Source organism: Manis javanica, chromosome 8 (genome assembly GCF_040802235.1).
Source record: "Manis javanica isolate MJ-LG chromosome 8, MJ_LKY, whole genome shotgun sequence".
In the NCBI taxonomy this organism is placed as follows: domain Eukaryota; kingdom Metazoa; phylum Chordata; class Mammalia; order Pholidota; family Manidae; genus Manis; species Manis javanica.
Genome location: NC_133163.1, coordinates 28,701,440 through 28,724,404, shown reverse-complemented (window position 1 = coordinate 28,724,404; position 22,965 = coordinate 28,701,440). Strand labels below are relative to the sequence as shown.

The following is a 22,965-nucleotide window of genomic DNA, read 5'->3' as shown; positions in this document are numbered from 1 at the left end:
GGCCACTATATGAGGTGCGCAGCCTCAGAGGGCTGCCCTGCCCTGCCTGAGGCCCCCGCCCGTCAGCAGGTCGGAGCATCTTAGGTCAGCGTGGGCAGAACCAGTCACGTAGGCACTGCTTATGACATAGCTTCCCAGGTCCCACCCCCGTCCTCCTAAGCCAGACCTCCTGGGAATGGGTCCTGGGAACCTGCATTTTGATAGGCTCTCCTGCTGATTCTGACATACACAAGGCCCAAGAAACAGGGGAATAGAGAGGCGCACTACAGCCACCACTGGATCCAAACCCACAGAGCACCCAGGACTGGCTTCTTATCTGGGGGAGAGGTGAAGGCCCTGCCTAGAGCCTGCCGGAGCCAGATGGAAAGCAGCATTGGCCTGCGGAGGCCCCTCTTCACCACTTGCTGTCAGACGCCCTGGCAGACCCGTGAAGATGACCACCCAAAGCCCACTTGGGCTTGAACATGAGGACCCTGGGCAGCAACCTGAATGCCTGGGAGCAAGCCCCCAGACTTGGCTCCCTCCCCTCAAGGACCACTCTTCTACCATGGATTTCCCCTCTAACATTCCCCAGGCTTCTGGCCTTTTCTGCCACATTCCAGGACCACAAGCCTCCGGAGCCCCTGCTTTGCCCACTCAGGGACCTCTGGCTGTGGCCCCATGCTTTCCCAGCATGACCCTGCTCTCTGCCTAGAGACATGCACCCCAAAGCAGGTGTCCGGACCTTGTCATTCTGGGGCTGCCCCAGGGACAGGAAACTTTCAGCCTTCTTTTACAACCAAGTAATGGGGACAACATTCATATTCTCCTCATTCCCCACCCTCACCTGAACCCCACCCCAACCTTCCCCAGACCCTCAGTGTCCCCTCCAGGCACTGTCTGCTGCCTCTTCCTCTTGCCAGCCCTAAACTTGCAGGCTATCACCTGGGACCAGGGCTCTTCTGGAGTTTTCCTTTGTGGGTATTCTGGAAGGAAGACCATGGATATGATCTCTACTGGTTGCAGTGGGACTTAGAACCTGAGGGCCAGATTTTTTTCCCAGCCTCGGCCTCCCTGGTCTCTTCCCCCCTCACGCAGCCCCAGCTTACCCGCCCTCTGGTCCTGTTCTTTCGCTTGGGAACATCCTCTTCTAAATCCTCTTCTTCATTTCCTTCTTCTACATTTTCATCATTTTCCAGAACCCTCTGAAATGACAATAAATAGAAGGGTTGAGAGATAAAATTCAAAGGAAAAAATCATCAGGGGGTAATTTGGGGGGTGTTTGTTTTGTTGTTGTGTTTTAGCAAAGTGAAGATGCTCCCCCCTCCTTGGGAAGGAGCATCCCCGAGAAGCTGCCCGGAGTCTGAGCTCTCGGTGATACCAGCTCCTCTTAAATCCTGGGTTCCTTCCAACCAGGTCCAACCAGAACACTGAACATTTCCTTTTTTTTTTTCTTTGTTGTGCCCAAGAAGAATTTTCTAAACAGATAGTGCTCTGGTAGGGGCACTCTTCTATGTGGACCCAAGATGGTCTGCCAAAATTTACTTTCCTTAATGTAATTTTTCCTGTTATTCTGAAACCCTGCCCTTTTGATGAAAACAAGTTAACTTCTTGTTCATCTGACCAGAATTTGACATTAATGTGTTGTTCATAATCATTCTTTTCCCAAGGAAGATGAATTTTCATGATAGCACATTACTTGTAATGGAGCTTAAAGATCATAAATTTAATTATCTCTCTCCAATAGCCCCATGAGTCACACTGCAGCAGAGAATCCAATTTCCATTTTACAGGTGAATAAACTGAGGCTGAAAACTCTCTTGGCTACCCAAGGTCACACAGCAAACCCATGGCCAACGCGGTCAGGTTAAGCAGCTCAGTTTCCCATTCATTTCTCAGCCCTGTGTCTCAAGATTCTAAGGTGTATTATGGCAGACCCTTCCTGTAGGGACCTGAGCACTTCACTCCCTGTAGGGGAGGGGAGGAAGGGTAAGGTGTGTAGCTCACTGTTGAAGGGAGAGAGAGAAGATTATGGCAGAGGACAGAGCCCCAGGAGTGGGAGTGGGCATGGGGTCCTGGGGGCTTCTTCATGTGCTCAGTGTGCGACACTGGGTGAGTCATCGTCTCTTCATGCCTCAGTATCCCCAGTTATAAAATAAGAATTCACTCATTTATTCAAACAACAAACACTGGTCTAGGGCTGACTACACAGCAGGTGCTGTGCTAGATAAGCCACAAAATGGCTGCAGTTCTGGCCCCAAATGGTCTGTATAGTGAAGGGAGGACAGGTTTACACAGCAAACACAGCCATAGAATTACAACTGCTGTAAAAACAGCGACAGGCAAGTCTGAGCTGCTCAGAGAGGCCATTAGAGGGAATTATACTAATCTTACCTGAGGAAGTGACCTAAGGGGGTTCACATATAAAGGATAAGCAAAGACTTAACTTTGGGAATGGGGACTGAAGGGGGCAGGAAGGGCAAGTATTCTAGGCAGAGGGAACAGCATAAGCAAACTCCCTGAGGCGGGGAGAAGAACACGGCTTGTCCAGGGAGCAGAAAGAGGCCATCACAAGCAGAGCCAGAGGCCCAGTGGGGAGACTGACATAGCTGAGGCTAGCAGGGTGGGCAAGCACCATGTTGTCTATACAGGACAACAGCATCCACACATCCTTGTGTGATCACACAGCCGACAAAAAGGCACAGAAAGCAGCGCACATGGCACTGACACGGGGTATCGCCAGCACTGTTCCTGCGGCCTCCGGCCTGTCCGAGGACCAAGTTTCCAGGACCTTCTCCCACTGTTCCTGTCTTCTCTGTTCTAACCACAGGGGTTGGGATGCTGCTGCTTACCAAACCCCACAAAGAAGTCAAGCTAGCCAAATTCTTCCCTGGCTTCTCTACTGGCTTATTTGGAAGCCATCCGCTGACAGCACCTGTGGGTGTCTGGGCCAGCCACAGCCATCTACCAGAGACGTAGCATTGTCTGCTGGACGGCCCTCTGGCCTGCAGCAGGAAACACCAGCCCAGGTCCACAGCAAGCCTCCTGGCCTCCCTGCACCTTGGCTCCCTGAACCGCAGGCGCAAGCATGAATAAGAGTCAGTCAGGACGATGACAAGTCCCCTGCGCTCAGCCTTTGCTGAATAGACAGAGGGCAGTATGAAGTGCTGTAACTATAGCTGTTGTTTGCTGCTGTTTGTACAGCCATCTTGCAAACCGTCTGGGTCTTGAAGTCATTTAATGATAATAAGTTCCAAGTGCCTTGAATTAAAGGTCATTGCCTCCGGCATCTCAGTACAACTCTGGCTCCACTCTCGCGTTTTCATTACCTGCAGTACGGACTCCTGGCTGAGGGCGAAGGGCTGGTGAGACCTCGTGGCCTCAAGGTCCAGGGATAGACTCAAAACTCCCTTCCTCCTCCCATCAGCTTCCCTGTGCTCTAGAACCTCTGGTCTGTGCTCCAGGCTGCAGATGTGACAGCGGCCACCCGGGTGTGTTTGCATTTCCTGTGACATGGCCCTGACACTAAAAGCCTCTCTACAAAACTTGGCAGGAGCCAAGAGTCCTAACAAACAAAGCTTGTATGCAGGGCTCGGGGAGCAGAGGGGGCATCCTCGATTAGGGATGGAGGGCAGGGGTGTCTAGCTAGAGATGCAGCTGGTCCCTCAGTAACATACTTGCACTCCCTGTCCAAGGACATTATCTGGAAAATAAACACATTTTAAAATAACTTTTCTCCCTGTAACTCTAAACAGCCTTTATGGTGATGATAACAGTGGTTTGTGGCTGCATTTGAAAAAAAAAAAAAAAAAAGGAATTCTTTTTTAAAGACTCCATTATCTCTGTCCTGGAACATTGCAAAAATCTCCACACTCTTCTCCCTCCTCCCACTGCTGGCCCTGCATCCAGCCTCCTCTCCCTGAAGCAGCCAGAGAGATCTTCATGAAACACAAAATCTTCCAAACAGTGTCCTTCTTCATTTCCCATGAAATAAGGTGCCACTTCCATGTACTCAGAGGCCGGTGGTCTGGCCCTGCCCAGCCCGACAACTCCATCCTGGGCCCTTCTCTCCCTGACACCATGTCCTAGCCTTCTGTCCTTTTTTTTTTTTTTTCTATTGAGGTATAACTGACATACAATATCTTATTAGTTTCAGGTACACAACATGGTGATTGCATATTCATACACACTGTAAGATGGTTACCACAATAAATCATGTCACCATCTGTCACCTTACAAAATTAATACAATGGCATTGACTATATTCCCCATGCTATACATTCCATCCCCCTAACTTATGTTCATACTTCTTAATCCCCTTCATCCATTTTGCCCCCCTCAATCCTCTTTCCCTCTGGAAATCAACAATCTGTTCTCTGTATCTTTGAGTGTGGGTTTTGTTTTATTTTGTTTTTGAGATTACACATTTAAGTGAAATCATACAGTATTTGTCTTTCGCTGTCTGACTTATTTCACTTAGCATAATACCCTCAAGGTCCATCCATGTTGTTGCAAATGATAAGATTTTGTTCTTTTGTAGGGCTGAGTAATATTCCATTGTGTATGTTACCACACCTTCTTTATCCATCCATCAATGGACACTTAGATAGTTTCCACATTTGGGCTACTGTAAATGATGCTACAATGAACACAGTGGTACATATATCTTTTCAAATCAATGCTTTTGTTTTCTTTTGGTAGGTACATAGTAATGGAATTGCTGGATCATACAGTAGCTCTATTTTTAATTTTTTGAGGAGCTGCCATACTGCTTTCCACAGTGGCTACACCAACTTAACATTCCCACCACCATCATAGAAGGGTTTCCTTTTTTCCATATCCTCACCAACACTTGTTATTTCTTGTCTTTTGGACAGTGGCCATTCTTAGAGATGTGAGGTGATATCTCTGTGGTTTTGATTTGCGTTTCTCTGATGACTAGCGATGTGGAGCATCTTTTCATGTGTCTGTTGGCCACTTGTATGTCTTCTTTGGAAATATGTCTATTCAAGTCCTCTGCCTATTTTATCTGACTGATGTTATTATTGAGTTGTATGAGTTCTTGATCTATGTCTTTCAACACTCTGAGCTCAGGCCTAGCTCGAGGCCTGAAAGCACACTGTTTCTTTGCCTAGAAAGCTCTCCCTGGGATCCTTACTTGGCTGGCCCCTTCTCATCCCACAGGACTGAGGTTAAAAACCTTGTCTCCTTTAAGATACTACCTAGAATCTGTCTGTCCTTTTATACTGAATCTTCATGCCCTGTTCTTTTCATGACATTTATCCTGAAATGCAATTATTTTCTTCTTTGTTTACTTACTTTCTGTGCATCACACTAGAATATAAGTATGAGCAGACACAACAGCTCTCTCTTGGCTTGTCTTCCCAGAACTGAGCACAGTGCCCGCCCAGAGGAGGCACTCAATAAGCTTTGGTCAAATGAATGGATGAAAAAATTAACAGAAATAGTCCATTTACTACACATGTACTTTATTTTAATAAAGCAAACAAAAACATGCCAACTCATATGGCTTATGGTCCTGGTTTTGGCTTCTAGCACAGCGGATGGCAGAGCCCTGTTCTTCACAGAGCAGACATTCAGTTTACACTGGGGATGATGGTGATGATGACGATTCAACAGTGACAACCCACATACTGGCCCAGTGCTACCAGAGAAGAGCATGAACCTACCACCAGCTTCAAAGGCAAAGCGCTACGGGTCTCTAGGGCAAGGCTTCTGGGCCATGGTTCTGTCCCACTCACTGATTCACTGAAACCACAATAATGAGCAACACAGAGTGACAGACTTGACTTCAAATATCTGAAAATCCAAAAACTAGGAGAAAGGGAGTAATACATACATAGAAGAAAAAACCTTAAAGAAGAAAGTGCCAGGTGCCTGAGGTGTCAGCAACAAGAAGAGATCCCTCTACCGAGCTTGGTGGGGGGCAAGCAGATCGAGAAAGGCTTCACGGGTCAGGTGGTACTAGGGCAGAGCCTAATAGGAGAGTGGAATTTGTACTCATGGAGATGGAAGAAGAGGTGCACCAGAGAAGGGGCACAGGGCGAGCAAAGGCAGGGAGGGAAGAAGCTGAAGAAGAGAGGGAGAAACAGAGTAGTGGGAAATGAGCCTGAAAACTAGATTCAGAGCAGAGAGGGGAGGCCCAGGGTCACATCATTTTGGATTTATTTAGTAGGAAACAAGTGTTTTAGCTAAGTTTTGAAACAAGATAGTGACACAAGCAGAATTTTATTTCAGGATGAAAGGTCAGTCCGCAGGGTAGGACACACTCAGGAGGGAAAGGACTGGCGACAGGGCAACGCACAGCAACTGTTTACTCATGCATCCATTCAGCAGATATGGACTGTGCATCTACTATGTACCAGGCACTGTTTGGGTGCTTGAGATATCAGTGAACAAGACAAAGACTCCTGCCTTTGAGGAGTTTCTATTCCACTAGAGGAAAACAGAAAATAAACAATAATGTGGTATATCAGTAAATCACAAAGCATGATAGATGGTGATAAAAGCTATGGGAAAAAGAGAAAGGAAAGGAAAGCAGAGTGAGAGAATCTGGGGGGCAGAGAGCACAGGCTGCAGCATCACATACGGTGGTCAGGGTCGGCTTCCTAAGGAAGAGACAGGCACAGAAAGCTGAAGAAGGTGAGGGTGGGAGCCAAGGAGATGCCTGGGGAGAGGACTCTGCAGGCGGAGGAGGCAGCCAGCACAAAGCCCAGAGCACGAGTGCGCCTGATGGGTCTGAGAAGCTGAGGAAGGTTGTAGGCCTGGAGCAGAGGGAGCACGGAAAAGAGGAAGCCGCTGAGTCAGGGAAGGCAGAGGGCCTTGACTCTTACTCTGGAGAGCAGGAGCCACTGCAGGGTTTTGAGCAGAAGAAAACAGGATCTGACTTAATATTTTAAAGGCTTATGTTCAGCCATTAGCAGGGAACCATTTAGCAAGCCATTGCCAACAATTCATACGAGAGATGAGGACGGCCTGGATCAGGGCGGTAGCGGCAGACATGGTAAACAAAAAGGGCTATGCTCTGGATTTATGTTGTGGGCAATCAACAGGAGTCCTGGCGAATTGGATGTTGGGTGCAAGACAAAGACAGGAGTGCAAGCTGGCTCCAAGGTGTGTCAGACATACAAAGGTTACAGTTAGTAAGAACTAGTAGTAGGGCTGTAGCTCTGAGAAGCGGAGGCAGGGACAACTAGAAGCCATGTTGTTCCATGGAAAAGATGTGACCAAATGTCTGAACACAGGAAGAACAGAGAAGGAGGCCAGATGCACTGATTCATTCAATGTCTTTACTGAGACGTGACTCTGCTGGGTGCACGCAAGGCTCCAAGGGTACTCTGGTGAACAGCATGGTCCCCGACTCAATGGACCTCACAGACTGGAGGTACTTATGAAGCAAATCAAAAATTTAACTGCTATAATTTAATTATGTTAGCAAATTAATATGAAAATATTAAATTGGATATGAAATTAATAAATATGTAATGTTATATAATATGTATTAACAAAATATAAATCTTAACTGTAATTATTCAATTACATTTAGTTATTCATACTATTGTTCAATATTTTTATTAATTAATATTATTACAATACTCTGTCCCAACCATTGTATTTAACAATGGGGATTCAAGACAAGTCAATCAGGAATGGTCTTGAATTTGCACCATTATAGTCCTGCATGGTGACAGCCTTATTGATGCTATGAACAGAGGATGGTGAACCAACAGGGACAGGAGCCACAAACCCTGCCTGAGGGTGACTTCTAAAGTAGCCTCGGGGGAAAGGATGGTTGGGGTGAGGAAGCGGGTGAGGCGAAGCAGACAACCCCACGCCTTCCAGCCTGAACTGGGGACTGCCTGCTTTGGGCGAGTGAGGATTCCATCTGCTTTGCTCACCATCATGTCCCCAGGACCTAGCACAGTACCTGGCACACAGCATGCTCAAAAAATACGCCTTGATGATGATGATGGATGAACAGAGAGATCAAAGAAAAGGAGCACAGCCTTTTGGGGGCAGGATAAATCAGAAAAGAATTTGCAAGTTTCCCGCAACAGTGCTACGGGGCAGTTTGAGACCCCGCCCTGGCCCTTAGGAGGGCCCAAGCGGTGCGAGAGTCCTGGAGACACCATGACCATATCCGGTGGCATCCCCCACGGCAGGCACAAAATACCTGTATTTCCTGGATGCTTTCCTCTTCTCTGGCATCCACCTTCTTCTCTACACCCTCACCGCGGAGCAAGGCTTCCAGGGTGGTGCTTTCAGAGGTGAACCCGTCCTTCTTCAGGGGCAGCTCCACTTCTAAAAAACAAGGACGGAAAAGCAAGGTCAGGCCCTAGACCCAGGAGGGCAGGAAGGGCATAAAAACGCAGACGGCCTGCGCTCGCTCCTCCATCTGCAGCGAGAACACTGGGGTTGGGTCCAGCTTATCCATTTCCAGTTCTCAACCCCAGAGATCAGCTCCAGCCCTGCCTGCATCCCAGAGACGGCAGAGGCAGGGCAGAAAGGGCGCCAGACGGACATGGGGGCAGAAGGCCTGGGTCTCAGGCCTACACTGCCATTCTCTGGCCCTGTGGCTTTGAGCAAGACACTCCAGGACCCCAGAGCCCTTTTCTGCACCTACAAAGTGAGGGTCACAATGCCCAGTGCCCCACAGGGCCGTTTTGTGAGCACAAACATGTCCCTTTACATTAAAGGGCTTTGCAAGCTCTGAGCAGTATACCAATGTTGGCCTCAAGTCTTCCTGCCCTCTCCTTCTACCCCAGCCCTTGTCTGGCAACTCCACGACCTCTCCTTGGCCATACTGGCTGCCCAGCCCCAGTTCACTCCATGAAAAGCTATTTCAACCTTGGAGAGGCTATACCCACCCACTCACCAGGGAGGCAAAGGCCTCTGAAGCCAAGGGAAGGGAAAAAGGGAACAGACTGCGAGCTCTCCCAGGAGTAGGCAGAGGGGTCTTTACCACTGCTGGTCCTGGAGGGACAGAGGCTGCTGTTTGCAAGAACCCCAACGGAGGGCCACAGCAGAGCCCCGAGGAAACCTGTGGCCTGGGCCAGGGGAGTCCTGCCTCTGTGAACTCCTGGGTGAGAGAAAGACCCAAGGCAAGGAACACAGAGCCCAGCCCCGCTCTCCTTCCTCCCTCATCTTCCTGCTCTGCCCTCCCACTGGCCAAGGCAAGGGAGCCTCATGGTGAGCACACTGCGGTCAGCTTCCTGGGCACAGGGCAGTGTAAAGGACAAAAAGTGGATCTAGGAGAGCAAATGGAACATAACCAGTGCAATCAAGCCCTGATTCACTGGGATTTACTCCAACTCAAATGGACCTCTATGTACCCCTTCCATCACCACCCTAACCAGATGTGGGGTAAGCAGTCCACAAGGAAGGGCAGTCCAGTGTCCCATTAAAACTAAAGAAGCGCACACCCATGCATGACCAGCCTCCAGGAGATAGCGGGAAGGAAAAACAGTATCTAAAATCCCTGGAGACACAGGTCTTTAGGATTTTTCTTATCAAAACAAGCAAAGCAGAGGACCCACCTCCACAAAGAAGCACTACCAACAAACCAAGCCTCTCTGAACTCTTCCAGCCATCTATTCATTCACAAATTTACTGAGCACCTACATGACATCCTCTGTGCTGCCACTAGACACACAGGAGATGAACCAGAGACAGTCCAGGCCTTCAGGTGGTTTGCAATCTAGAATCAAAGAATAAACGCTAAATACAAAATCAATAAGCAATTACAAAGCATCCTAAATGCAGAGGAGAAACCAACAGAGTGAAATGTAAAGGAAGAATATAGTGGGGTTCTACTTTAGGTCAGGGGCTTAGAGGAGGCCTATGTGATGAAACTACACTTAAGCTTAGCATCAACAAAATAGTCAACTGTCCGCTTCAATGAGGTCAGAGCAGGTACCTCCAGAGTCAGCTCCCATGACACCTCACTCTTTCTCCTGATCACAGAAGGCTTCCAAACATCTAATCTAAAACAATTAAAGCAGGTTGTCTCATGTCCTGCCCTCCATCAAGAGAGAACAGCTGGTCACCATCCCTCAAACTTATAATAATCATATATATATATCTGAAGCTCCTGTTTCAGTATTGCACTTAGCCTTCTCAACACTAAGTAAACCCTTTACCCTTTCTCTAGAACTGCACGGCACTTTAAAGCTGAAAAAGGCCTTACAGATCATCTGCTTTAATATTTCCTCTTACAAGTGGGTCACCTAAGGCTCAGAGATGTTAAGTAACTTCACCGAAAGCCACACAGCAGAACAAGAATGCAGCCAAATGATCTTTTCCAGACACTGCTAAGATCATGACAAGAGCCCCACTTGTTGCATTCTTATTAGGAATTTGCAGGCCCAGGCTGAACCCCCATAAGCGCTGATATGTTTGTGTACAGGCTTGGCACAGAGTAACACTCAAAATGTGACGACTGTTACTGCAGTGTATCGCTTAATCCCCACTGCCACCCAAAAGGCAAGTTCAGTTACTAGCTCATTACACAGATAAAGATGCTACAACTTAGGGAGGTCTAGACCTTGCTTAATATCATACAGCTGGGGAGGGATAAGTCCAGCCTTGACCCCAATCTGCCTCCAGAACCCTTTCACCTAATCTCAGGGTTGTACAGACTTCACCTTGCCTCTCTTTGGTTCCCTTGAAAAGTCCTTTTCCAAACCTTTGCACATTGTCACTGCAGTTCTAGACTGTCTCCAGAGTTTTCATATTTCAAGATGAAAGGCTGATCTTTGCTGAAGCTGAGGCAGGTCCGTGTCACAGCTCTAGACTCCGCTGTATGTGAACAGCCGTAAGCAGCGAGCACCCTTCTGCAAAGGACTGACCCCACACAGAACTTCCCATCAGCTGTGCACTTCCCCTCCTGCTCTTATTCCTTCCTCCTGCTAAATATAGTCCTTCATCCTCCTTTCCCATAATTCAATCTACTCTTCTGGTCCTCTGCTCCCTTGCCAGATGGGCACCGTAGAAGAATCAAGAAGGAAATGAAAATGACATGGGGACAGTGTAATGGCCCCCTACATGCGAAGAGCTCCAAGGGACCTCCAACAGAGTTCAGACCCCAACCCCTTAACAAGGAAAGCGGAGCGCACAAGGGTAAGGAGACTTTCCCAGGGTCACAGAGAAAGGGAGTGGCATCATTCTTACCTAATTACCAAAACATTTCGTTGGCTCATAGAAGTTCTGCCTCCAGACAGTCCTGGAGTCAAGCCCTAGGCTTGCCATGTTCAGGCACCACAAGTTTGTTTCTTAAACGTAAGTCTCTGTTTCCTTATGTGTTAAATGGGGACAATCACAGTTTTATTTCATAGGGTTAGTGTGAGAACTAAACACAGTAATACACTGCATAAAGAAACTCTGAAAAGATCCACCAGAAAATGAGTGTGTGAAACAGTGGGAAATGAGCTTCTAAACTTTAATTTTATTTTATTTTTCTATTCCAAACCTCTGTATGATCAAAAGTGGATCATATATACAAAAGAACCTGGGATGTTCTAGGTGCCCTATAAATGCTACATGCTGTTACTATCAAAGTTTGAATAATTTTTATTTTAATGGTACAGTAGAGCTATCCAATAGAAATATAATGCAAGCCACCTACATAATTTTAAGCTTTCCAGTGGCCACATTTTTAAAATAAAAAGCAACAGGTGCAATTAGTTTTATTAGCATATTTTCTCTAACCTAATACATCCAAGACATTATCATTTCAACATATATAAAATCAATTGAACCAATATAAAAACATAAATCAGTATTTTACATTTGTTATTAGCATCAAGTCTTCAAAATCTGGTGGGTATTTTACACTTAGAGCACATCTCAATTCAGATTAGCAGCATTTCAAGTGTTCCATAGCCACATGTGACTAGTGGTTACTGTCTTAGCACAGGTTTTTAGCATCATTTACTATCAGTTCGCTTCACAAAAAATGGAAGGACTTCAATACGGTTTTTAATGTTGCCTACTGAACACCCAGTTGAATGCCATTCCAGGACAGCATTCTAGCTGACCCCTGGCAAACCCTGGCTCCAAAGCATTATGGGTAAGTCTGGCAAGGTCAGAGTGACAGGCTAACCAGTGCCCTCCCAACAAACCAGCAGACAGTACATTCTCTGGCTTCTGACACAGGAGGCCCCAGAATGAAGGGAAAAATAGGCTAACAGGTCCAAGTTCTTACACAATGTATGTCCTAGACACACTCCCTATTGAGTCCTTAGGGATGTCATCGATTGTTTTATTCTAATACATCTCATCTGGACATAGGATTTAGTAATTCTTTATAAGCATATGCATTTTGACCCTCCCACAAATTTGGGGACCACATAAAATGACAGGAGCCATCAAACATTTAACATTAAAAGAAAATGGCCCAAAACACACACATAATTCATCTTTAAATTAGCCTGATTTTATACACAGGGATATAAACCCACGGATCGTTACTCTCTCCAGAGCGGCAGCAGCTGTCACCCAAGCCAGCCGCCTCCCTAGGCCCCTGTAAGCAGCTCTGCCTCCACTTCTAATTGGGAACAGAGATACTCCTTGGGTGACTTCCAGCACGATCCATCACACCAGAGACAGCTTCTGTGCAAACCGAAGCAAATCGGTTTCCAAATAAGAAAAAACCTCTTAGACAAACAAGGATTGAAGCATACAGAGTCTTTAAAAAAAAGAAAAGAAGAGAGAAAAAGCACAAATACAGAAGAAAAAAAATGCCAGTGAAGAGCAATGGCTTCTCTCCAGAGCTGTGAACAGGGCAGCCATCCTCTGCAGTGAAGATCAAAGCCACAGGCTTTTGACACAGGTGCCCCAAGACTGCCACCCAACACACCGAAGGCAAGGTTTCCACTGGGCTGCTAGAACCACTGAGCTCATTAACAGGATGCAGGAGAGATGAGCCTGAAAGTGCAACAGGGGAGCACACTGAGTAATTAAATCCCAGGTCATTTAAAAATGCAAACGCCTGGATGTCACAGACTCATGGAGGCTCTTACTCCCTGTGCTTTTTGGCTCAGGGTAGAGGACTGGGACCCTGCAAGTCATATATGGATTATAATAAAATATGCCACATACAAAACAGATTAAGACAGTTCTTCTTTGGGGAAATACACAAAGAGAGGAGCTGTCTGTTAGCTGTCGAGTTTGCAACAGATACTATCTTTCCGGAGGCTGTGCTCTGCCAACAGAGAGACTGCCCCAAGGGAAATCGTGGTGAAACACCCCGACAACGCACATCCATCCGTCCATCCATCACGGGCCCTCTCCGACGCAGGGGGCTGGAGACGGAGTTACGGCACGACCGACGGGGAGGGAGAAATCCCACAGACAATGGCAAACAATCCTCCTGCCACATCATGAGTGCTCAGAGCTCTGGTTTCTTACCTGCCTCTACATTTTCCTTACAAATACAAATGTGCAATCCCCTCTTCTGGGCACTTATTATTTCGAGGAGCTAAGCTCATGGTATTTCCTTGGATTTATACACCAACTTACGCCAAGGAGCAAGGAGCTTAAGAATCATTATTTCATTTATCCCATCACTCGCTCAGACTTATGGGAGGGAGAAAGAGGGATATTGTTCTCTCTCACCCCACAGGGGAAGAGACTGGGGGGACCAAAGCCCTGATTTCCTGAGATGGTGACAGGCCCAGGAATCCATCTGCTCATTCCTCAGGGGTGCCATTTTCCTGGCTGCACTTGACTCTCTGTTTTGTGATTCATAATGCTCAAAATAGATGAGGTTCACATTGAGGAACCCTCACCCAGGCTGTGCCCTGCCGGCCCTTGTTACTGCTTGTGTCAGAATGCCAGGATATCCACACAAGAGGACTCATCATTCCCCCATATGCTCTCTCACCACTCTCCTGCTCTCTGCTGTGCCCACTACCCACCCCTAAGTGGACACACCTGGTGGACCCCCAGAAGCAGCACCCAGAGGTCAGCATCACAGATAAACATCTTCTACCCAAAACATTAACACCCACACTGTCAAAGGAAGCTCGCCCCTGGGCTGACCAGCAGCCCAAGTCAGTATAGCTTAGCAGGATGGTGAGGGAGGAGGGAAGGATGGCAGGAATGGTGGTGAAAGAATTCAGGGTAATACAGATAATCAGAGTGAGAGAGGGTGAAATCTCAGTACCGGTACCCTGACCCACACTGGACCTCGATCTCCTCATTTGTAAGACCAGGGAAGCAAAGATCACTTCCTGGTGTTGCTGTGGGGCCCAAAGACAGCAGACAGAGATGCTTAGACAAGGGGTGCTCAGCCTTACAGTGGAAGCCCCCTTCTCTTCACCCCCTAATGTCTCCTTCTCCTCACCCGGCTCAGTGAACTCCTCACCTCCTGATTCTCTTAGACCAGCACAAGCAGTGAGGCCCAGCTTCCCCAGCCTGGGCCAGGGCCCAGGAAGCACAGAAGTGAAGAGGTTGAGTCTGGAGCAGCGAAGAGGAGAGAGCAGGCCGAGAATGAAACACCACCCAGGGTCAAGGGGGGTGGGGTGCGCTGACACCTAGGGAAGGACACTTCAGGCAAAGGAGCCAGCAGTGCAAAAGTCCTGAACCCAGGGCTCGCCTGCCTGGAGCTCGGTGAGCAGGGAAAAGTAGGAGACCAGTTCAGAGAGTTACAGGGGCCTTGGAGGGCAGCACAAGAAGGCTGGCTCCTATTCTGAGTGTGATCAGAGGCCACTGGAGGTTTTGAGCAAAGAGTGACATGATGATGCCTATGTTTTAACAGGATTATTCTGAAAGTACCTGAAAGGGGATGAGGACAGAAGTGGGGAGACCAGTTAGGAGCTACTACAATATGTTTCGAGCCCCACCAATAAGCCTGGTGCTCAGGAGAAGACCGTGCATGACAGACAAGCCCCGTCTCCATGGCACTTACATCCACAGGGGGCAGTACTCCCTGGGGTGTGGTCCCCGGCACTGAGCATCCCCACACGGTAAACTGGTGTAGAGGCCAGGTACAGAAGTCAGGTGCCCAGTCCTAAGGACACACAGGTACAAAAGCAAGTCCACAGAAGCGGGTAGACCAGCCAAGGACAAGGGCAGGAGAAAAGATCCAGCCAGATGGGCCTGGCCTGGCACACCACGGATAACAGGTGTTTGTAAAAGCAGGGAAGAAGCCTTCCAAGTTGATCTCTGTGTCCTGGGCAATGGATGCAGAGGCCTGAGTTCTGAGAAACAAGAGGGTGAGCTTATACAAGATGTGGTTCTGGTAAAGGCAGACCCCACAGCCAGGAGCCAGGGCTTCTCTCCTCAGTATTGACTTGGGCCTTTTAAAAGACTCAAAGGCAATGTGTTCCCATTCCAGGCCAGACAGCACCCACTCTTCTGACTGGACAGTGGGCTGCCTGCAAGGAGTGCACGGCGGGCACTGGAACAGAAAAGCGTTAGCCAGGCTCCCTCAGCCGGCCCAGCAGGGCAGCTCAGAGGTGGCCTCATGGCACCTCCTCACACTTGCCAAGTCCTGCACTCCATCTGCCCACATGACTCTCACAACAACCCTGGGAGGACAGCAGAGAAGCTGCCATGATCTGTATTTTACAGGCAAACAATGGAGGCCAGAGTGGTTAGGTAATTGCCCCAAATCACACAGCCAGTGGGTAGAGGCATCTGAACTTGAACCCAGGCCTTGTGATCTGATTGGTGCCTTTTCTCCTACAGAGCACAGCTGTGCGGCACAGTGAAGGCCCCTACAACATAAAAACAAAGAAAGGCAAGACGGCAAAACTGGGACAGACCCCAAGGCCAAGCTAGGAGCTGGATGGGAAAGCTTCTCCCCTCTGCTCAGTCTCCATCTGTGACTCCAGGCTGATGAAAGACAAGCCTTGTTCTCCAAGCTTGAGATAAAACACCAGGCATCTTTCTTTCCTTCACCCCTTTAATAAAGCTTTACTGTCTACCTACTATGTGTTAAGCCTCCTGCTGAGCACTGGGGATACAGACGAAGAAACAGGCAGGCCCCAGCCCTCGAAGTGGGCACCTTCCAGTGGGAGGAGAGGCAAGTGAACAGGTAATGGTGCAATGGGGAGATTCCTCTGTCTCTAGATGTGGCTCTGCAAGCTCTGCCTGCAAAACACGGCCAAGGAGGCTCTGCAGCAGCTGTGCATGCCGCCTGCCCACTCCCAGCTGAGCCCACTTCCTCTGCCCACCCGAGCTCCCAGAGCCCTGCGACTGCCAGCCGTGCCCAGGAGTCTCAAGCTGAGGGCCCCAGATGGGCTCCTTCCCCCAGGCTGCAGGGACAGCCAAAGGAGCACATAGACAAGCCGGCCTGGAGGGCCTGCCCACCTCTCAGTGTACCTCCTCATGGGCCAAGAAGAACTAAGAAGCTACCGCTGCAGGCCTTCAGGATGGATGGCTGCAGGCTCTGACACTGCAGGAAAGAGATAAATGACTGGTCATTTCCCCCTGATGCACTTGAAGGCATCCATTCTCCCAGCTGTACCAAGCTCAGGCATCCCCCGCACCGAGAGAGATAAGCACTGACAGATGCAGGGGGGAGTGGTGGAGCGGCCTCCCCCTCGAAGGACACAGCCAGACTCCTCTGCGGGCCGGGAGAAGGTCACGATGTCCACTGGCTCACACCTGGCGGGGGCTCCTCGGGTCCCTCCCTTCACCTCCCCCACCCCCACTGTGCATCCCTGTGAGGAGCACCCCGAGGGAGGGCGGGGGCAGAGGGAGCAGCTGACAGGCTCATCAATCCCAGGTTACATGCTTGGCACATCGGTGTCCCTTAAGTTGTTCCCGGACTGGGAGGGTGCTGGAGGAGTCAGGCGGGGGCAGGGACTGTTTTGAGGAGAAGAGAAATCATACCAAACATCAGAGAGCAAATGGTGGGAGAAGCCTGGAGACTATTAAAATGTGGGCCATGTACAAAAGCAGTAGGGAACTAATTAAGATGCAGGATTTTCAAAAGCTGGGGAAGTTGGCCGCAGCCTGCTCCCATCTGTACAGTTCTGGCAGTTCTGCACAGCAGGGACAGCACCCAAGCCCTGCTCTGTGAGGGTCCCTGTGGTTTGCCCTTGGCCGTCTGCAGCACCCTCAGCTTGAGGGCACCTAGGCTACCACCCCTGCAGGGTTCCTGCCCTACTCTTCATGTTCTCCCAACAATGTGTGATGGGGCGGTGATTACCCTGGTCATTCACCCCTGGTCATTCAGAAGCTGCCAAAAGAAAAAGAGAGAGAGAGAGAACCAGAACCTTATTTCTAGCTACCCTCCCTCCCATTTCCCTTGGAATCTGGCAAGGGTACTAAAGTGCTGTGTTGCTCCCCAAGCATCCGGAGCAGAAGGGATTTACAAGGGCTCAGGTATATTCCAGGAGTAAAGTCAGTGTCCGCTGTAAAAGGCCTGTTGGTCTGGGAACACCAGGATGAATGCATGTGCTGGTCCTGGAGCAACATGGTGCCACATAGGGCTCTTTCCTAGCCTTCCTCACTGACATCCTCTGGGAAATTAACTTCCTAATTTGGTGCTGCAGCTTCTTCACCTCTAAAATAAAGATAAAATCTGCTCTAGACCTCAATAGCCAAAAGGTCTGGGGTTAGAAGATGCTACATTGACCTAAGCAGACTGTGTGCACATTTAATCCAAAGGGACACAAGGAAAAGTTTGTTCCAATTGTCTTTCTTTTCTTCATTCAATAAAAAGTGAAGTTAAAGGCCTTTTTTTTACTCATTTGGCTTTTGCCCAGCATCTGCCCTGCATCAGGGTCTTCCGGTGGATATTTACTATCCACCTTTCCTTCCCACCAGCATGGCTCCCCTTTGCAAGGACAGAGCTCCATTCTCGGCGAAAAGGTCCAGGAGAGGCCCCTCTCTGGCACCGGGCCCCTGCCCAAGTCTTCATGTTGCATGAGCTGTGATGGCTGCGCCGTGAAACACCTTGCGTTTGCCTCTGCAGCCGAGAGCAAGCTGCAGAGAACACTGAGCCCCACTGTCAGCAGAGAGAAATAATGTGTGTGTGTTGTCCTTCAGATGCCCAGGCAAGTAGGAGGTTGCAAGATGTTTATTCAAGACTGATTGGAGGGGTGATGTTAGGCGTGAGAAACACATAGGTCCAGGGACACTGAGAATGCTTTCAAATGCCAAGAGCTCTCCCCCAGGGCTCAGCCCCATCCCACCCCCACACAGATGCATTTTTATTTTCAACAAGTAGTAGGAAACATGGCATACGCACAGTGAGGGAGATGGGATGAGGGCAGCAGGACTGGGGAGTACTCCATCAGTGCGTCATTTAGTCCAGAACAAATGAGTTAACAGCGGTCACCAGCCGGCACCCCGCTCACTCCCCATGCCATAATGCTGGCTCAGCCCAGGTGATCTCTGCACTCTGGGGGACTGAACCAGAAGTGCGTGGCTGTGCAGCCCTGTCCTCAGACCCTCTTCAAGGTCCTTCAACATTCCTGAATCACCCCTACACATGGCACTCTGGCTCTGACCTGGTCTCTTGACAGAGCTCTCATCTCTGCAGACCCGGAGTTAAGGGTAATGTAATCCACATTACGCGCTGGCCTGCTGCTGGACTGACCATTGGCTGGACTCAGGCAGAGACACAAAGGAAGATGGAAGGGATAAACTGGGTGTCAGCTTGATAAACTGCTTGTCTATCTCCTCTCCTCATTACCCATGGAAGGGTCTGACATGGAAGGAAACTCTTGCCTTGAGACAATTCTGCTCCAGGCCAGTGCCCACCCGCCAACCCCACCATCTCTCACAAATCAGTGGAGCCCAAGGGAGGCTCCAAGTGTCACAGACACAACTACATTCATGGAGCCTGTCAAGAGGAGTTCCCTGCAGCAGGAGGCTGGGAGGGAACAGAGGACAGAATGGCATCACAAGGGCCGAGTGGTGGAGAGGTGCCAAGGGTTGGTTGGCTGATTCATTGGTTTCCTTTCGACATAAACTCAGTCTTCTAGTGTCCATAAATTTAAAGGGATTCTGCCCATGATGGACAAATTGATTACTGATTTTCAGCAAGGTTTGCCCAAAGAGGGTTATACATAATGTTTACACAAAACTTACAATTTGCTTTTTTTTTCCATTTAACAATGTATCTTGGACATCTTTCCATTTTTTTCTATTCATTCCTTTAAAAAACAAAATGGTACCCCAATTTAGGGATGTACTATGTATATAGCTAGTTCCCTATCAGTGGGCCTCCTGGCTGTTTTCCATACTTTGTTGTTTGTAGAAGCAATGCCACAATGGTCAACCTTATACATTGTGGGAATTTATTTACTTACAGGATAAACTCCTAGCAGCAGAATTTCCAGGTCAGGTGGCATGTACTTTTCAAATACTGATAGATACTATGCATTGACCTTCAAAAAGGTTATCCCCAATTCCACTGCAGTTGGGAAGAGAGAAGAGATGCCTAGCCTCTCCCACCGTATCTTTTTCCTTCAACTACTTCTCTATCCCTGAGAAGGTGGACCTCCATCCACCCAGCTCACTGCCCTGACCTGCTAGATATTGGCAGCAAGTTCCTCAGGGACTCTGACCAATGACCCTCCATGACTCACAGTCAAAATTATCAATGAACAAACCGAGTTCCCTATGAACCCAAATCACATGGGAGGGAAAAAAAAAGACAATCATTTAAAAATATTGTCCATGTCAACTCTGTGCTGTAGGAGGACATAGCCCAGGAAAGGGAAAAGGTCCTCCCAGCTGGAAATGGTACATTTCATAAATGACAAGGGCAGAGCCATGGAAAGGTGGGCAGGCTGTGCCTGCATGGAGACAGCTGCCAAAGGGACACAAAGAGGCTGAGACACAGTGTGTGCTCTGCTAACCCACCAGAAGGGACATCATTTTGTAAATGCCCACTCAGAGGGGGCCTCTTCTACTTTTGCACAAAGGGGCCAGATGGGCTAGCTGAGGCCCTGGATGAAGATCCTTTTCTGAAATTTTGGCTTGTGTAAAAAATTCAAATGCAAATGTGGGTTGCCTCCAGGAAGAGCAGCGCTGCTGCTTTGTGTTCTCTAGGTGGACCCTGACGCTTTGAGGTCTGAGGCTGTGGCTCCTTATCACCAATTCTCAGGCACTCCGCAGGCATCTCTATTCAGAATCTGCGGTCACAGGCTGATGTGACGGCACAGCCTGAGCGCCAGGCCTGGCCCGGTGGTGCAGACTCAGAACAGGATCTGGAAACGACACTCAGCTCAAGGCTTTCCATTTTTTGTTTTTGTTTTTAGTAGGCACGGTAGTAGGCCTGATTACCCAAAGAGAAGGGACAAGTTCATCTGAGAAGGAGCTCTTTCATTTGAAAAGTTATTTATTCCAGGCCCAGCTATCTATTGTTTCTCAGCACCTGGATGCCAGCCCAGAGCAATGAGCCTGCATCAGGGGAGCCCAATTTAGTTGGGATCTTTTGCCAATTTGAGATTACGGCTACACCTCTCAGGGCCCATTCTCACCAAGGCTGGGGCCAGTCTTTCCAAAAAGGGTGCCTCCACAGGACCCTGGCTGTCTCAGGGGACGGGCCTTTACGAACCTGAGACCTGGAACAGGCACTGTGGCCTTGGCCCCCAACATAAGGGCAGAGGCCAGGGCAATCTTTCAAATAATCTCATATAGGGGCTACCACAAACCAGCAGCCCCAGGGCTCTTCCTTTTCCCTCCCCCACATGTCATGGCAGGCCTAAGGATGGGGCATGTCCAAAGCCAGCTGTCACCCAGGCTGCTCCACCATTAGCCTCTGGGAGACAAGTAAGGCCAGTAAGTGTCTGCCTAGAGGACCAAACAGTCTTAAGTAGCTTCTTCTCAGTCCCACCAGCAGTGAGACTATCAGTTCTCAGATTAAAAGCAGTATAGTAAACCTTCCTTGGCTCTGTCATGGCCTCATTTCCCTGACCTATAAAATAGAACTACTCCACCTCTACCCACCTCCCTTCCTTCCGTCTCTGTCTCCCAGGGCTATAGCAAGGACCAAAGGAAGTGATACAAATGAAAATGCTTTGTAAACTGCAGTGTACTGTTCAGGCACTGGTTATGGTGATGATGATTCAATAAGAGTGCCCCATCCCCTGCGTGGCAGTGACTGGTGGGGTGGACATAAACCAAGCCAGCTAATCAGTCCTTCCTAGGCCTTTTCTGCTAACGAAGGGGACTACCTTTCTGCCGGGTGTGGTGAGTGCTGAGTCTGGGTGAGTGCTAAGTCTGGTGGCCACCCTGCCTGCCCCATGAGGAGAAGAGTGCTAGAGGTGGAAAGAGAGACACAGAACCCTCACTACAGCATTTGAGCCCCTGGATGTAGCTATGCCTAAAGCTAGTATACTCTGGGATTTACTGTTACACAAACCAACTTCCCTTTTTTTGCTTAGGCTGGTTTGATTCGAACATCGACATTTCTGACTGAAGGAATTCCAACTATTGCTTGGTGCACTTTAATAATTAATATGTATTAGTAATAATGCAAAGTTTTTAAGGAAAAAAGCCTTATTAAAGTTTCTAAAAATATTGAACAGAGAAATCAAGCAACCTGGATTCTCTGCAGTTTTCCACAGGAACTGCTATGTGACTTTGGGAAACCTATCTAACCTCTCTGGACCTCAATAAAATGAGGAATTGGAGTTCATGATGTCAGAGGTATACTGCAGAGTTAAATGTCTTTGATTCTATGAAAGATAACCCAATTAGTCTGATATGAAGTTTTCTTAATAAAGACTTTTCATATAAATGAAGAATTAAGATTTAAAAAAAAAAGACTAACAATTTTAAATTAGCATATTTACAATAAACTAGTATAGTGAATTTATAATAAAAACTTTTAAAATAAAAAATTACACAAGAGGTGTCCACAAACACATGTGAAATATTTGCTGCACCACTGGTTAAATTGGAAAAAATTGAAATAAAAATTGGGAACAGCCTGGCTAAATAAGTTGTGGTACATTTGTACAATGGAATATTGTGTAATTGTAATCAAGGAATGAGGAAACTCTATATTGATATGAGCAATGCCTGAGGCACATTTTTAAATGGGAAGGTAGCTGTGCTGTGTAAAAAGAGGTAGCGAAGGTCATATAGATGTAATTCCTGATGTGTGCACAGACTACCTCGATGAAACTCAAAAAACTGGTATCATTCATTGCCTCGTTGGAGACTTGACCTTATTTTTCACTATACAATGTATCCTTTTTATCTTTGGAATATCAAAACATGTGGCATATTACCTATTCAAATTTTCTTAAGATATTTAATTGAAAGAGTAAGAAAAGGCAAATACAAACATACCTCATTTTATTGCATTTTGCTTTATTTCACTTCCCACATATCTCATTTTTTATAAATTGAAGGTTTGTGGCAACCCTGCAGCGAGCAAGTCTATCAGCACAATTCTTCCAATAGCATCACTCACTCATGTCTCTGTGTCACATTTTTGTAATTCTCACAATATTTCAAACTTTTCATTATTATTACATTTCTTATGGTGATCCATGATCAGTGATCTCTGATGTTACTATTATAATTGCTTTGGGGCACCACCAACTGCACCCATTATAAGATGGCAAACTTAATAAATGTTGTGTGTGTTATGACTGTTCCACTGACAGGCATTCCCCTCTCTCTCCTAGGGCCTCCATGTTCCCTGAGACACAATATGGAAATCAGGCCACTTAATAAACCCACAATGGCCTGTAAGTGTTCAAATGAAAGGAAGACTCTCACATCTTTCCCTTTAAGTCAAAAGCTACAAATGAGATTAAGCTTTGAAAGGAAGGCATGTCAAAAAGCCAAGATAGGGGAGAAGCCAAGATGGCAGCATGAGTAGTTCAGCAGAAATCTCCTCCCAAAAACATACATATTTTTGAAAATACAACAAATGCACTATTCCTAAAAGAAAGGTCAGTGGATACAGTACAACAGCCAGGCTGCATCTACCTCTGCGAGAACTCAGCATCACACGAAGGGGGTAAAAGGAAAGTATATAGGAAT

General features: G+C 47.9%; 1 protein-coding gene across 6 annotated transcripts in view; it reads right to left on the bottom strand.

Annotated features, from left to right (window-relative positions):
- The window catches only part of DPF3 (double PHD fingers 3), a 251,902-nt gene that overhangs the window by 111,738 nt on the left and 117,199 nt on the right, over window positions 1-22,965 (bottom strand). For all 6 annotated transcript variants that reach the window (XR_005055733.2, XM_036997693.2, XM_036997581.2 and 3 more), the window contains exons 4-5: window positions 8,174-8,301; window positions 1,089-1,184 (exon numbers count right to left, since the gene is read on the bottom strand). Coding sequence is in view for 5 of the 6 variants with exons in the window: in XM_036997693.2 (XP_036853588.1) it covers window positions 1,089-1,184; window positions 8,174-8,301 (224 nt within the window). In the remaining variant the exon portion in view is untranslated. The remainder of the gene's footprint in view (window positions 1-1,088; window positions 1,185-8,173; window positions 8,302-22,965) is intronic.